This window comes from Epinephelus fuscoguttatus, linkage group LG19 (genome assembly GCF_011397635.1).
Source record: "Epinephelus fuscoguttatus linkage group LG19, E.fuscoguttatus.final_Chr_v1".
Lineage (NCBI taxonomy): Eukaryota > Metazoa > Chordata > Actinopteri > Perciformes > Serranidae > Epinephelus > Epinephelus fuscoguttatus.
The window spans coordinates 40134266-40151469 of NC_064770.1; the positions used below are offsets into that span (position 1 = coordinate 40134266).

Here is a 17204-nt window from a genome sequence, read left to right on the forward strand (position 1 = left end):
GTCGTCTTTCCTCCCGACAGAATCGTAATGTAATGAAAAGTACTGAGAATACTTTCAGCTGCTGAGGTAGAAAGTGTTTCCATCTTCATAACTAGCTTTCTGCTTTGTGACGTTCCTGCACAGCACAGCAATTATGAAATTGATGTGCTTGTTGTAGTTCAAGTCAGCACGTGACGTGATAACAAATGTAACAATGTCACCAGTACTTTGGATTTTGGAGTAACTGTGATATTATTATATTAAATCTCAAAACTACCATATCCTGCCAGGGACAAACTGTATGAACTGCCACATTGCTGCAAACTAGACACTGCAGCAGTGCCTCCTGCTGGTTTAACAGGTACCTGCCTTACATAGTTAGTTATTTTTTTTTTTTTGCATTAAAAGCTTGGAGATTAAAAAGGCCGATAAAGGCCTGGGTAAAATTACAGATTTATTCGACTGGCACTCTCATGTCCTTTGAAGATCTGAAACAGAAGTTTGACATCCAGCAAAAACATTTTTTAAATATCTTTAGATTAGGAGCTCCATCTTTACCTACTCTCTCCTCTGTGAAAGAAATAGCTGTAAAACACCACTCAAAGAAGAACAATCATGGACGGCTCCCAGATCTCCTCAGAAATGAAAAGACTTGCACAGTATGAGGACTTAAATAGTGAAATCTCAATCGAGGACTCACAGACAATCTGCTTGAATGCTCAGACACAACCAATAAACACTCATTTTAAATTACTTCAGTACAAGTGAATAATAATTTTCTTCTGTCCCAGCTTACCAACACTCACCCAAAGTGAACATATATAAACTCAAAAATTAAAATCATAATAAACAATCTAATTATGACTGATTATGAGGTGGAAAAAAGCAAGTAAGACTAAAATATTTCCAGTAAAGAAGAAGTCTGGTAAATATGTGAGCAAATAAGAGACATAAGCATTTTTTAAAGCCATTGATAACTTAATATTAAAATGTAGACGCTTCTGAATTCATAGCATGTAAATATTTTACTTGAAAAACTGAAATGATAATAATTATAATGAAAAATATATTGATTTGCAGTTTTTAGAGCTGAATTTCAATATTTTGAATATTTTATACATCATATTTTGTATCGTATTTTCATTATCATTTATATATATTTTTTCAAATGTTCATATATGCAGATAAAATAATACAACTTACAAAATTACAGAATTAAAATAAATTAATAAATAAATTGATCAAATTCAGATCCAAAAATTCAACTAGAAAATTTTCAAATTGCAACTTTGGGGTAACCCAGGAGGGGACAAATAATCAGGCCTGAATGTTTACGTACAATCAAATGCTCATAAACGGCACAAACCTGACAACTTTCAGGAGCCCTGTCGTTCTCCATGGTCCAGTCATTTTTAGGTTTCAAACTTCTACATAATTTTTGGATCATATGACTGAAATCAAAAAAGACTTTTCCTTCTCAGTCAAGTCTCACTTTCTTTATTCAACCAAACTCAAACTTCGTCAATCAAACTTCTCGATGTGTGATACAGAGTCAAACAGAAATCAAAGAGGAAAAATACAACATTAAAAAATTAAAGGAGAAAAAAATAAAAAATAAAAAGATTTTAAAATGCAGCCAACGCCCCAAAAATAAGTAAAAACAAACAAACAAAAAAAAAACACAGGAAGAAGTAACTAAAAATGTCCCGAGCAGCTGTTGTTAAGTTCCCTCTGTCACATCCCTCTTACATTTTACCCAGCGTTCACACCCAGACAGACTCGAGCTGCAGAAGCCTCACTATGTGAACAACAGAACATAATGAGTACAACATTTACAGGTTGATTACATATGATTACCTGAGTATAAGCAGACATGAATACACGATCATCTGTTGATCATTGAACATATGAATGTACACCGGTATAGAAAACGAAATGTGTATTAATAATCAGAAATATATCTTCATCAGGTTAAAATGTTTGGAAAGTGGAAACCACACCCATATTAATACATAATGCACACCCTAACACCATTTTCCAACAAACGTGTCACCAGATTATCAACAGATGTTGTAGAAGTGAGAAAGGTTTAAGGCGTGCCATGTCTCAGCTGTCACGACAGGGTAAATGTGAGCTCTCTCAAAGCCATTGAAGTCAGTGAATACAGAAACAGAGTAAGCACCCATGTTGTCGATGAGAAGCCAGTCCCCCACATGACACTCAGGCATCCAGTAGTCTTCAGTTATTTTGTCACTGCTGTTGCAGGTTGGACCAAAAAGGATAGACCGGTATTTCCGCTCGCTGCTCTCAACAGCCTGCACAAACAGTGACAAATAAAATCCACATCACACATGTTGTCATATTCTCCCTCAATCTACTCCTTGAAATCTCATATATGCCATCGCGTTTTAACATCGCCGCATCCCTGCAGAGGCCGCACCAAACCGCTGATCCATTGCACGCTCCACTCTACCCTCACTCGTGAACAAGACCCAGAGATACTTGAACTCCTTTGCTTGGGCCAGTAACTCTCCCAGTCAAGAGGGGGCAAGATTTATTTTCCAAAGACAACATTCAGTGCCAAGTGGAAGTACTGTCCTCTTTAGGTGGAAAATCAGTTTATACACAGTGTTAGTAATACAGTCATTTTATAAATTCAACAAGCTGCATTACATTGCCCATAATCAATATATCGACTCACCCACCACGATGTGTAGTCGACTTTAACCATTCAGCTGTAAACATGTTCAGATACTGTAGAAAGCAAGTATTTTAAATCACTGTCACTGAACGTAACGTCTTGTGTTTTACAGGACTGCTCAATATTGGCTTTCTTATGTGGTGACAGGGTTGATATTAACCAGCCCACCCTCACCCAAAAAACGGCTGCAATTGACCCATATTTATGTTTACTGTGAGGCGGCGACCTCTAGTGGCCATAGTGATTAGGACAGGAGCAAAGGAGAAAGTCAGGTGACGTAGCAAAAGACCAAAAAAGTCGACATAAAGACGAGGTTGTCGTGGGTGGATCATTGACACAGGAGATGATTCATATGAACCCAAAAGTCAGTGTAAGAAACGCACTTATTTCAGCCTGAATCATGACTATTTTTCAAACCTAACCACGTGGTTTTGATAACAGCAACTGTTTCACGGCGTTACTCCCCAGTGGACTTATATGTTGTTTTGAGAGTGATTGGCAAACGACTTATTCTGTCGTCCAGGTATGAGGACATGTTGTATTTACCCTGTGAGGATATGGTTCAAGGTTGTTGTGAGCAGGGTCATAGTTAATGCAGCTGATGGAGCCGTACATTCCATCGTTAAGGTAGTACATCATCATTCTGTCAGGGCTGTTTTCCTCTCCATCTGGGGAAAAAAAAAACATGCAAAAATCACCCCACACACAAAAGTCACCCACACCATTAGTTTTTAGAGTCAAGACACATTTAAATACAAACACACGTGTGTTAAAACTGGATACTCAACATTTATGTACCTTCTAAAGACATATTTATACATTACCGTCATGTCCATCCATATCCTCTAAGACCACTCTCTTGGCAATGACGTTCACTGCCAGTGTGAAGACTGACTCCACGTAGAACCGCCCTGGTTCTGCAATGATCTTCACCCCACTGTCAGACGGGAAGAATTCATCCAGTGCTCCATTAATGACTTCTGAAAACTAGGAGGGATAAAAAATAATGGGTTAATGGGTTGGTATTTGGCACTTTCCTCCTGGACATCTGAAGAGGTAGGAAGCCCGACAGGAGGACCTTGTACGCACTTCCCCTGCTTTCTCACCTCTGCATTCTCACAGCAGGAGCAGGAGCTTTGCTCTGAATGTGGCCTGCTCCCGGCAGACACAGAACCTGAAGACCAGAGAAGTTAGCCAAACACATGGTTTGCAACTAACTGTCCCGCCACAAGAAGGATCTGCACCTTTTAAAGCTGTCATCCACAACAGACGACCGCTGGGTTACAGGGTTACAACAAGCAGCACACAGCAACTCTTGTAGCTTCCTGTTGTCAGTCATTTTGTTGTCGGCTACACAGCCTTTGTTTCACACACACACACCTTTTGGCTCTCTTTCTCGCTCTCTCTTTCTCACACACACACACACACACACACACACACACACACACACGTTTGTACAGTGTCAGTAATTAAGATGGGTGTGTTTTGCTTGCGTTGCTTTGTAGTGACTAAATAGTTTTGGAATCAGACCTGCTTATAATTAGCGTAATCAAAACATAAAATAACTCTGCATACCTCATTAGCCGCGTTAACTCAAGGGAAGTTAGAAAGGAAACTTCAGGCTTAACAAGTCTTCATGTAGTACAAATCTTGGTAAAATGCACTGCAAAAGAAATTTAAAGATCACAGGTGCTCTGCTCCTCCTGGCACCGCATGCATATACAGGTGTAGCAACAAAACCGACCCGACCCACAGCAACAAAAGAAATATATGAATATGAAATATAAGATGTATGTTACCAGATTTTATGTTCCCAATTGTTTATCAAGTTATTTATTTGTATTTATTAACAAATCATATTCTTTCCTAAAACGTAAATTATTCTTGTTTTTATCTCAAAAATATTAAATGAACTTAAACTGTACAACTGCCTCTGATGGCAGCTACACTGCTGTCTGTTTAATATTACACAAGACTGAAAGATCAATCATCCTCTGCCATGTCTAGGCCTCCAAAATCCTTGAGCCTTTACTATTAATATGGTAATTCTAGTTATAGTAAATAATTCAATTATTAATCAGAGTTCCAAATTGATCCCCTTTTGAGGAATGGTGCCCCACAAGGTGATTTAATGTAAAATGAGTCACTTTATTTAATATAGTTAATAATTATTATTAATAATTGTTAGTTATTTCTGTAGTTACTGTTCTGACCTGTTACAAGGTCAGGTCCCAACAATAGGTATTTAAACCTCTATTCATATTCCAGACATTTCAGGGGCATTTTAAAACAACATGACCTACAGTAACCTGTATCGCTGACATTACAGGCAACAAAGGCAAAGTGTCTACATGTGTTTCTATGAAGTACGAGCCATGTGATTAGAGAGCCCACATGACAGAGCATGGACTGACAGCTGTGGCTCAGAGGCAGAGCGGGTCGTCCACCAATCAGAAGAAAACGGTTCGATCCCCGGCTCCTCCAATCCACATGTCGAAGTATCCTTGGGCAAGATACTGAACCCCAAGAGCATGCGAATGGTAACTGAGTAGCAGGTGGCACCTTGTATGGTAGCCTCAGCCACCAGTTTGTGAATGGGTGTGTGTGAATGGGTGAATGTGACTCAGCAGTGTAAAAAGCGCTTTGAGTGGTCAGAGGACTACAAAGGCACTATACAAGCGCAGATCCATTTACCAATTAACAAGCACTACAACTGTATATTTTTTAACTTTACCTCCTCAAATGATCCTTGAACACCTCCGGCCCCAGAGAACCCTCCACCAATATCCAAGAGTCTCATCTGGAATCCCTGCAAATTCTGAAAAAGACAACAATCAATTGTTAGTGTTCATGTTGATTGTTAGAAAGGAAGAGTGGTGGTGCACTGTTCTACTGTGCAGACACACCTGGACAGGTATGACCTTCATGGAAGAGTCATCAGAAGAAAACCTTTCCTGTGTCCTCACCACTAAATCCAGCCTCACAACTTTGCAAAGAAACATTGAAACAAGCCTGATGCTTTCTGGAAACATGTCCTGTGGACTGATGAAGGTAAAACAGAACTTTCTGGACACAATGAGCAAAGGTATGTTTGGAGAAAAAGAACTGTTAAACACGGGGGTGGATGGATGATGCTTTGGGCTTGTGTTGCAGCCATTGGCACGAGAAACATTTCACGGGTAGACGGACGAAGAGAGCCACGCCCCTCACAGTCCCCCGACCTGAACATCATTAAACATCTGTGGACAGACCTCAAAGAGCAGAGCATGAAGACGGCCCAAGAATCTCACAGAGCTAGAAACCTTCTGCAGGAAGAATGGGTGAATATCTTCCAAATAAGACCGAAGGACTCAAAATTGACCAAAACATTCAGTTTAATTCTTGTGTTCTGTTGCTACGACAATGACTTACCCCCATGTCAAAGACACGTCGTGCATCTGCTATGGCCTGCCTGAACGCCCCGCCGTCAGTGCAGCCGCTGCCGACATGAAAGCTGACCCCGATGACCTCCAAGTCGAGCTCTCCGGCACTTTCCAGCAGCTTACCAACTGACTCCAGACTGGCTCCGAACTTTGAATTGAGTCTCACCAACGATTTGGAGTCATCCACTGCGATGCGGAGTACCAGTCTGGAAAGATTCAAAAGTATTAATACACTAAAAAGAGTCTACGCTCAACAGAAACAAACACATTAGTAGTTGGTCACTTACTTGGCTTTGGGGTGACACAGAGAAATTTTTAGGAGTTCATCCTCATTATCAAAAGTCATCTTATCGACTCCATGAGCACAGGCGTATCTGATGTGTGACATTGGTTTGGTTGTATGTGCGTAAATGATTTTCTCAGGTGTCACTCCGAGGGACAGCATCATCTGGATCTCACCCTGTGTTAGACCCAAACATGTTTCAGATGAGCAGCTGAGATGGAGACAACGTTTCTCTATGACAAAGAAAACAGAGCTAGATGATCTCTGAGATACCTTGCTAGCACAGTCGAAACCAGTATCCAAAACATTCATCATCCTCAGAACTGCTGCTGCGTTGTTGCACTTCACTGCATAGAAAGGCTTGACTCGGGGGAGGTTAGTGATCCACCTGTGGTGCCTCTTCAGTATGCTGTCTAGATTTGCCACATGGAAAGGCTCTTCATTGTCCTGAATAAAAAAAAAAACCTTAACATTTTATTTTGGAAAATGAACATGTCAAGAATCTCAACTATCTCACAATTCTTCCACACAGCTCTCACCTTGCACAGTGTAGTCTGATGTATATCTGTTTCATGGATTTCACGTCCACTTATTTTCCCTCACTTCTACAGTAAGGTTACCTTCGTCTCCGACCTTAGTGATCAAATCGCTTTTTAGTTACTTCACTTCTCTCAGTTAGCTTTGTAAATGTCACAAGGTGGAAGCGCTAGTTTTATTGTGTTTATCTTTTTTTGTTCTTTTTTATATTTTGCTGTGCTTTGTCTTGCATGTTTTTATTGTGCTTGGTTTTATTTTCATTTGCATGCTTTCATTTTATAATCGTAAAGTTGTTGTGGTTTTAGTAAGTTTTACTTCCCCTGTGGTCCCACTTCATGAGTGCCAAATACCTGCACCTGGCAGAAAAGTCTGTTACAGATGGACAGTGTAGCCACCCAACCAGACAAGACTGTGTTGAATAACAACCAACGAGGTGGTGGGGAAGAAAGGCCTCAGCAAAAATAAGTTTGGAATAAAGAGGCCAGGTGTGTTGGATCGGGTGAAACCGAGAGAACAGCCGGGAGGACAGCTCGAGGAGAGTGCTCGAACCAGAGCAGAGGATGCACAAAGGAAGCAGCATCAGGGGACAGTGGCGAGTGTCGGAAGCAGCATGGCAGTTGGCAGTCTATCCAGGGGTGGTCCTCCAAGAGAAGCTGGTGCAGAGGAGCAACCGGCAGCCACAGCAGTATGAGGCATCATAGTTGTCGGGCAGAATTGGGAGCTCTGTCTGATTACGTGAATGTGCCTCACCTCAACTTAGGTGTAGTGGGTAATAGTGCTGTCGACCAATGACTGCCCACTTCTTTATAACAGGTTGCCTGTGGACGCATGGACATGGAGGAGTGGAGCTGCAGGTGCTGCGACGCCAGTTTGGCCAGACCCTGTTGCCAGATAACTCTGCTGGACTGAGATAAGGACAATGATTGTTTTAATCCTCGAGCTTCTTTCCAGACATTTTTAAGAACATTTTACGTGGGCCTTTTATATTCTTTATGACTATTGCTTTGTTTTTAGAAAACAGTAATTTAGTATTTTACCTTTCTGTGTTTTGGGTTCTTATATATACCACTAGTGGGTTTTAGTACTGTAATTTTTTTAATTTTTGTAACTTTTGTTTTTTTACTTCACCTCCACCCCTTGTTGTTGCTCTCCACCTGATTTTAGAACCCACTACATATACCCCACCCCCTCTGACATACATATTGTTAATAGTATTTACCATTCGTTTTTGCATATACTGTTTTTGATCATTTCAATAGCGACGTTAGCCAGTCAGCTTGCATAGCTGGCAACTAAAATGAAGAGGAGCACCGTGAAGTTTATGATGTGGACAGCTCTATGGAGCTTTGTAGTTCGCTTTCGCAAGATGGTTTATGTCGGTCTCGTAATATTTTTGAAAGCTTTTCGAAGTAAGTGTGGAAAAAAACATCAAGCTAACAATAGCTAATGTCTGAAAATCAGGCTAACAACGTAACAAATGGTAAATACTCTAAACAATGAGTACAAAATTCACAATGAAAAGTGGAGTAACAACTAACGTAAGGATTAAATTAAAAAGCACTGTGATTACTAAGGTTGGAGAACAATGTAATAATGTTATTGACAGATAACCATTTTTACAGTTGGGTCCCAATTTCCAATATTGTTGATAGTATTTACTGGGGTTTTGTATGTTGTGTTTTTTGTTTTTTGTTTTTTTTTTTAAATCATTTTGATTATCACCTCAGTTTCTTCCAAGATAACCGATAATGTTGGGTTAGTCACTCAGTGCAACACAATCTTTGGAGCTCTGCCAACATTACATCGCTACAGCCCATTTTTACACTCAGTTTTTAGAAGAGCTGCCAAAAATACTGAAGTGACTGTCTGACTGTCTGTCTTAAGAAAGCAAGCAGTAAAGCTCTGGTTAGCTGACTGGCTATTTCAAGACTGAGGTGCACATCAAAATGATTAACACCACATATACACAAACACAAACTGTACTTACAGTAAGCTAACTGTGAAAACTGAAACGGCGTTAACTAACTAATGGATGAAAAGCCACTGAGATCGAAGGCTAAGGTCTGAGGTAAATGTTACAATAGAGCTGACAGGAAGTAAAGAGACGAGCAGTTTGTTAAACAGATATACAAAACACTACATTGTGCAAGCAGGGAATTACACAGATAAATAATTCAGAAAACTTAAGAGTTAACTCTCTGATACTCACCAATAAACCACGCTCTTTTATTTTATAGTCTATGAAATCACTGATGGTCTTTCCATTGTCTAAGATGTCAATGTGATATTTCTCAGGGGAGACAACTGATCCGTTTGTAGTTACTGGTGCTGCAAGAGTTTTAGAATTTAGAATTTATTTTGGTCTGCAAATAGAAATGCGAACATTGTGTATTAATCCACAAATTCATGTAAATAAAGTCAAAGCCTCTCACAATGCAAAACATTACGATAAAATATCATATATATCATATCATATTTAGCAATCAACAAGAAAACAAACCAAAATAGGTTAACAAGGCAAAACAGCAACAAAGACAAAATACAACACACACACAAGTTCCTGTATCCTGTTCTTCTACTTCAGTACTACAGTGTGATCATCCATTTTCATATTTCATCAATATGTTGTTTTTAAACTTTTGTTTAAACCTATTCAATGTTAGACATGTTTTCAGTTCCTCACTACAGCTGTTCCATAAACTCACTCCTCACCTTAACATAAAAATACCTATCTTAGCACATTGACTTGACCTTCGCTCTTCTGTAACAACTTTTGGATGCTTTTAGGCGACAACTGTGTTTTTGCTCTGTACATCATTTGAGCCATTTTAAAGTCGACTAAATGTTCAAATTTAAGTCTTTAATTTAATAAATAACGAGTCTGTTGGTTCTCTGTGTGAGGTTTTGTTCACAATTCTTAGGTCTCTCTTTTGAAGTATGAAAATTGGAGTTGTATTTTATATGTATTTCCACACACTTCCACATATTAAGTAATGTATGACAGACTAAACCAACAGTATAAGGTGTATAATGAGGCTTGATTCAGAGGATCTTTATATAATATTGCAGTTGACTTTTAAATTTTGGCTTTGATACAATTTATGTGAGGCTTCCAGCCCAGATATTATCGATTAAAACACCTGGAAATTTAATATCCAATACGCCTTCACTTTCAACTTTATTTACCACAAGTTTGCTGTTTGAGTACCAAAAACTATATTAATAATATATGATAAAACTATATATTTCCATCCCTTTAGCATTTCCAATTATTTCCCCATTGTATCCAAAAGTTGTTTTTACTTCTTACCACTATAAAATAAATTTGCATCATCTGCAATTAATATAATTTTTAATACTTTGGAAACCTCACATATATTATTAATATCCAAAGAAATAAACAGTGGCCTCAACACTGAGCCTTGGAGGACCCCACAGGTGATCTTTGATAGATGTCAATCACAGTTATTTATGTGTACATAGAGAAACCTATTCTCCAAGTAACTGCTTAACCAAGAAAGTGCTAATTCCATTTTTGTAGTTTCTTTAATAATAAATTATGGTCAGCCGTATCAAATGCTCATAAGACCTTGAGACATGGGCACCGCCTTCACGTGTGTTCATGTGCTTTCACTGGTCTCGTGCAAGCGCACATACGTGAGTGTGGAGCCCAGAGAGGCAGTCAGAGCTACAGGCTACAATGAGGCTAAAAACAGAGTTCAAATGAGGTTTTTCCAAACAACTTTTTATGTCGGGGCTTCAGGACACTTGGATCACTACGGACGAGCAGTATGGACATATTTTGTGGTTTCAATGATGTGTTTTTGGACGTTTGGATCTGGGGCGCCGTCAGCCTCCATTAGGTGGAGTTGTGTTGCTACCTCCTCTCCCCTTGGATCTCTGCAAGTGATGTGAGGACTCTAAAACTTCACCTGAGCCTCCCTCGGCATATGGGTGAGTAGATAATGGCTGAATTTTCATTTTTGGGTGCACTATCCCTTTAAGTGTTTTAACAATATCAGTAACTTCTTTTTAATCTGCTCCCTCAATAAACACTGAGGTTTTTATTTGAATATCTTTACTTCCCACATCATCTCTACTACCAGAACCAACATTTCTTGGGGTCCATGTCACTGGTTCGACATCCCATTAGTCCGACTGTCCGCGGTGCTGAACGGCTCGCGGCGGGCGTATGGTGCGCCGCGACCGGCTTGAGGCGGAGCAGGCTCACAGCTTATGTGTTTGCCACTTTCTTTTTCATTTTAACCCACACCATGATCTTTTCCTGACCCTAACCAAGTGGTTTTCGTGCCTAAACCTAACCAGACCTTAACCACAGGGCATCATGATGATTTCGGAACGGACTTCGTAACAATGAGTTTAATATGGTCGGACCAATGGGCTGTCGAACCAATGGGCAGTTCCCCATTTCTTGCACACTTTCTGTATACACTTGTTTAACCGTGGCTTTTCAACAAAGGTCTGATTCACTAGAGAGATGATAAGGAGTAAAAGACAAAAGCATAAAATGAATACATATTGTAAATTTGAGGTTGGATCACAATGAAAATCAGCGTTATATGTATTTAAGAGCTATTTACTTTTATTGTGCCATGCTAGACACTTTAAAAACCCAAAATATCACAACTTATCAAACATCTGCCTCACATTATATCACGTTAAACATCACAGAGTTTCATGCTCAAGTTCAAATTTTCTTTCGCCTTACCAAGGCCCAAGTGCCCCTCCATTATGATGCAAACCTGAGAATCTTAAATTCCAAATGAGTGTAAGTGTTATCTTAACATTCCTATGAAACAATTAGCTGGAAGTGAGTTTGACATAAAGTACTGACATACATCCAACTAGCTTTTCCCTTTCCTCTGAGAAGTCTCTCATTATCCTAAAACAAACTAACAAATTAGGTGTTAATCCGTTTGCCAGAGGGCAAAAAGCTGTTTATTCTGGTCGTTATGGCATTTTTGTTGATGTTCTGTCACAGTCAGGAGGTACAGTATGGGGAAGTTAAAGGACATATTACATAAATTAAATTCTCAATTGCATATATTTTCACATTCTCACACTGTGAGCATTTGTACGCTATTCAGTATTCTGCACACTCCATCCTCTTCATTTTAACACGCTGTACAGCTTTTTACATTTTAACATATATTTTACATGTGTGTGAATGCTGATTTAGCATTATCATTATTGAGATTTGAATCTTTATTCTTATTCAACCTTTCGTACGCATTACTTCTGCATACTTCCAGCTACAGAAACCTTACAGGCTATTAAACTTTTTTTTTTTTTTTTTGCAATGTATTTCTATGGAGAAAATCTTCAAAATTTCTTAAACTTACTCCACTTTGAAATGCTCCTGCTACCACACACTTTAAGCTACAGACTTCTCTTAAACTTTAAACGGGTCACAAGCTTTTGAACTATTAACCTTGTATACAGCTTTTTTATATACAAAGCCATTACACTCGTACAATAATCCATTATTTACCTTAACTAAAACTAAAACCTTAACATGCACACACCAGACTAGTCAGTTAAAGTTTTGTCTCCTGATCTGAAGGCTGCATCCCGCTCCCTTAGTAGTGCTCCGACATTGCAGTTCATCCATAGCTTTTGGTTGAGAAACACCTTTATTGTTCTCAGTGCTGCCACATTCTTTGTGCAAAAGTTAATGTATCCCAAAACTGAAACCATATATTCCTTCAGTCTTTTCCCCTGCAAACAGTTCCCAATCTGTGTTGTCAAAACACTGCTCTGCCATTACATGCAGGATGTTATGGGAAAATGTTAAAGGCTTAATTCATTGCAATAAAATGAAGGGCTTACGTGATGCCAGTTTTATTTCTCTCATCCAAGAAATGGTGCGTTGCCCTTGTGTCATGTTCTTCTTGTCTAAAATGGAATTTCAGTTTTCACAGTTTTGTGAAACAGCAGAATGACTCTAAAATGAACTGTTAAGTCCAGTATGGGAATGACAGATGCCTGGATGTGCATCTGCGCTAACCCTCCTAACAAGAAGGCGGTCCATGTCACCTGATCAGAGACACACAACCTTCAGCGAATGAGGACATGATAGCTCACAGTGTAGACATAGAAATGCAAAGGTAATAAGTTACATACACAGTCTTTCTATTTATTTAGACAAAATGGAAAAGTCTGACAATTCCTGTTTTCATCCATCCATCCATCCATCCATCCATTTTCATCCGCTTATCCGGGGTCGGGTCGCAGGGGCAGCAGGCTGAGCAAAGCACCCCAGACGTCCCTCTCCCCAGCAACACTTTCCAGCTCCTCCTGGAGGACTTCAAAACGTTCCCAGGCCAGATGAGATATGTAATCCCTCCAGTGTGTTCTGGGTCTGCCCCAGGGCCTCCTACCAGTGGGACGTGCCCAGAACACCTCTAACAGGAGGCGCCCAGGAGGATCCTGATCAGATGTTGAACCACCTCGACATGAAGGAGCAGCGGCTCTACTCCGAGCTCCCTCCAGATGTCTGACTCCTCCCCCTATCTCTAAGGCTGAGCCCAGACACCCTACAGAGGAAACTCATTTCAGACGCTTGTATCCATGATCTCATTCTTTCAGTCATTACCCAGAGCTCATGACCATAGGTGAGGGTTGGGACGGAGATGGACCAGGAAATCCAAAGTTTTGCTTTCTGGCTCAGCTCCCTCTGAACCACGAAGGACCGGCGCAGCGCCCGCATCACTGCAGAAGCCACAATGACCCGCTGATCCATCTCACGCTCCATTCTACCCTCACTCTTGAACAAAACCCTGAGATACTTAAACTCCCTCGCTTGAGGCAGTAACTCTCCCCCAACCTGGAGAGGGCAAACCACCAGTTTCCAACAGAGGACCATGACCTCAGACTTGGAGGTGCTGACTCTCATCTCGACTGCTTCACACTCAGCTGCAAAACGACTCCTGTTTTGATCAACATTCTAAATCTGTGTGGACGAAGAAGCAAATGAGTTTGGTGGGGCGAAATGGGATCTCCGTGATGGTGACAACAGATCACTGAATGTGACAGCTTGTCCGCTACACCTCGAAGAGAATATTGTTTTCATCATCATTATTATTAGCATTCTTTTCATTTATACACTTCAAACTGACTAAAGGAAATGAGAAAAACAAAACATGAAATCTGAAATGTTTTTTTTCTGAAAATGCACAAACTCAAGTGTTGATGAAAAAGAAATGGAATAAGAAAGAATAAAATGTTTTTGGTGTATAAAAACAGAAAGACTCTTCTTTAATTTCATGTAAGGATAGTGCACCCAAAAATGTAAATTCAGCCATTATCTACTCACCCATATGCCGAGGGAGGCTCAGGTGAAGTTTTAGAGTCCTCACATCACTTGCAGAGATCCAAGGGGAGAGGAGGTAGCAACACAACTCCACCTAATGGAGGCTGACGGCTCCCCAGATTCAAACGTCCAAAAACACATCATTGAAACCACAAAATATCTCCATACTGCTCGTCCATAGTGATCCAAGTGTCCTGAAGCCCCGACATAAAAAGTTGTTTGGAAAAACCTCATTTGAACTCTGTTTTTAGCCTCATTGTAGCCTGTAGCTCTGACTGCCTCTCTGGGCACCGCGCTCACGTGTGCAACTTTTTATGTCGGGGCTTCAGGACACTTAGATCACTACGGACGAGCAGTATGGAGATATTTTGTGGTTTCAATGATGTGTTTTTGGATGTTTGAATCTGGGGCGCCGTCAGCCTCCATTAGGTGGAGTTGTGTTGCTACCTCCTCTCCCCTTGGATCTCTGCAAGTGATGTGAGGACTCTAAAACTTCACCCGAGCCTCCCTCGGCATATGGGTGAGTAGATAATGGCTGAATTTACATTTTTGGGTGCAATATCCCTTTAAAATTAAGGTCTCTATTGTCAGGTTTGTGTTTTCTCTTTGTGTGTCTGTGGTAAAGAAGCACAACTCTGTGACACCACTGTTCAGCAGAGAGTGGACTTTTATTGAAGTCTTAACATCTCCAGTGTGAAACATCTTCAGTCTTACAAGATACCCAAAATCAGCAACCCTGTCTTACTCCCAACTCGTTGAAAACAGATGCTCTTTCACTGGCCCTTCGGTGTCAGAAACTGACGCACAGAGGCACTGTTTAGCAGCGTTACAAGATGACCTGGGTGGCAGCATTTGTTAACAATCCAGGCAACGAGGGCAGTTTAAGAGCAAGAAAGTCCGCACAGGGCAGGAGGGAGGGGAGGTGGATGGGTGAAGTAAACTTTAATCTGGGAGCCCACTGATCGTGTCGTGTTGGAGTTGTTTCAATAACAATGTAGAATGTTTAGCATCCTAGGCTAGGGTCGTATGTCACATGATGTTATTATGTTCCTTACAAGCATCCTTATTTTTAAGCCAAACCATTGTGGGGTTTTTTCCAAACCTAAGGAAGTAAACCAAAAAAATTGTTTTGCCTACATGAAACTTTATTTTAAAAAAAGACTGTACACATTTAACGAACAGAAACTTTACATTTCCAACAAAAGTGTAAGTGTAATAAAAGAGACGATGCATGTAACGAGCAAAGATTGACTCGCCATCCCTAAATGTCCAAAACTGATGCATAAGGGTACCGAGCCCGTTGTTTTTTGACGTGATGGGAGTGAGAATATATTGAAGTTAGAGGACTCAGATCCAGATCTGGACCAACAAACTTGGTTGGGATATCTCTTGTTTACATCAGACCGCCACAAAAACATCAAGATGTTTAAAAAGAAAAAAAAAAAAAAAAAAAAAAAAAAAAAGAACAAATTTTTCAGATGAGATTTCAATTTCTCACAAAAGCTGTCAAAAACGGACTTTTATGATACACTTTTTAGATCTTAGTCATTTTTAACTACATGTTTTAACCGGATGAAGGGTGAAAGATGTCTTGATCAAGGCCCAGATGCACCAAACTGACTTCACAGAACTAGCATCAACGAAAACGGACTTTTGTGTTGCTTTATGCTGCCTGTGTCCCGGCCAAAAATTTGCATATCAACACACAGCAAAGACTCCAGCTGACGGCCAACCAGCACATATGTTGTGCTCCTGCTGAGAGGAAATAAGTCTCCACAGCAGCAGATGGCGGTCTTCTGTATTCATCATTGAAAAAGGGAAACAGGAAGAGTGTCTTGATGCTAGTTAGCCAGTTAGCACATTGACAACACAATCAGAGCATATTTGGGTACCCTGACTGCAGGTGCAGCGCAATTAATATACCTGACAAAATCTTCACACTAGGCCTGACAAACTGACCAATCGATGACAGATGTTAAATGCCTATGTTTGTTCAGGCAGTTGGGGCTCAGAGGTAAAGCGGGTTGTCCACTCATCAGAAGATCGGCAGGTCGATCCCTGGTTCCTCCAGTCTGCATGTCGAAGTATCCTTGTGCAAGATACTGAACCCCAAATTGCTCCTGATGGCTTTTTCATCAGTGAGTGAGCACGTGTGAATGGTCACTGAGTCACAGATGTCGCCTTGTATGGTAGCCTCGGCCATCAGAGTGTGAATGTGTGCGAGTGGGTGAATGTGACATGTAGTGTAAAAGCGCTTTGAGTAATTGGAGGACTAGAAAAGCGCTATACAAGTGCAGTCCATATACCATTTACCATTTACCATGTATTGAGTCATTGTCCAACAGAAGTCATCTGGGGCCGTATTCACAAACATCCTATGAATCATGTCAGAGAGCTCCTAACTCAGCCTAAATGTTTTAATAAAGAGTCCTGATTGAGGGATTCAGGAAAGTTCTCAGAGCGACGCTGAGCAAGGAAGGGACAAAATGTTTTACTGTAGTGAGGAGGCGTGGTTGACCCTGTTGCTCGGTATGCTTTTATAAACAGGTGTGATTGGTTGTCACAGTCACACCCTTTGTGAGCCTGTAAGGTGTGAGGACCCCCAGTGGACATGAAATGAACTGCATCACAGTGTGAGACTGTGAAAGGACCTCCCGCCACTGTCCTATTTTCAGCTTCACTACACCTGGAATTAAATGCTTTTCTCCCCACTCGCTCTCTGCTTGTACAGACAAACTCCTGTAGCAGCTCGACTCCTCTCCTTACCATGGATGTATAAAGAGAGCTCTGTAGCTATTGCTGTGTCTCCTGTGTGACGACGAATGGATGAAGAGAGACCTTGTTGTTGAGGTCGAGAAATATCCAGAGCTAAACGACCCACAGTCCTGTCATTATAAAGACAGATACTTCCTGGTGAGTCATAGCTCTGTTGATTCGCTCTTCAGGTGA

General features: G+C 40.5%; 1 protein-coding gene across 1 annotated transcript; it reads right to left on the bottom strand.

Annotated features, from left to right (window-relative positions):
• Positions 1-2039: 2039 nt before the first annotated feature.
• Positions 2040-13697, bottom strand: LOC125880191 (ornithine decarboxylase-like). The gene is made up of 9 exons (XM_049562504.1): positions 13691-13697; positions 9132-9250; positions 6659-6832; positions 6390-6562; positions 6092-6308; positions 5415-5498; positions 3505-3667; positions 3227-3348; positions 2040-2294 (listed from the first exon to the last, which is right to left on the bottom strand). The coding sequence occupies exons 1-9, from the start codon at positions 13695-13697 to the stop codon at positions 2040-2042; spliced, it is 1314 nt and encodes a 437-aa protein (XP_049418461.1).
• Between the last annotated feature and the right edge of the window lie 3507 nt (positions 13698-17204).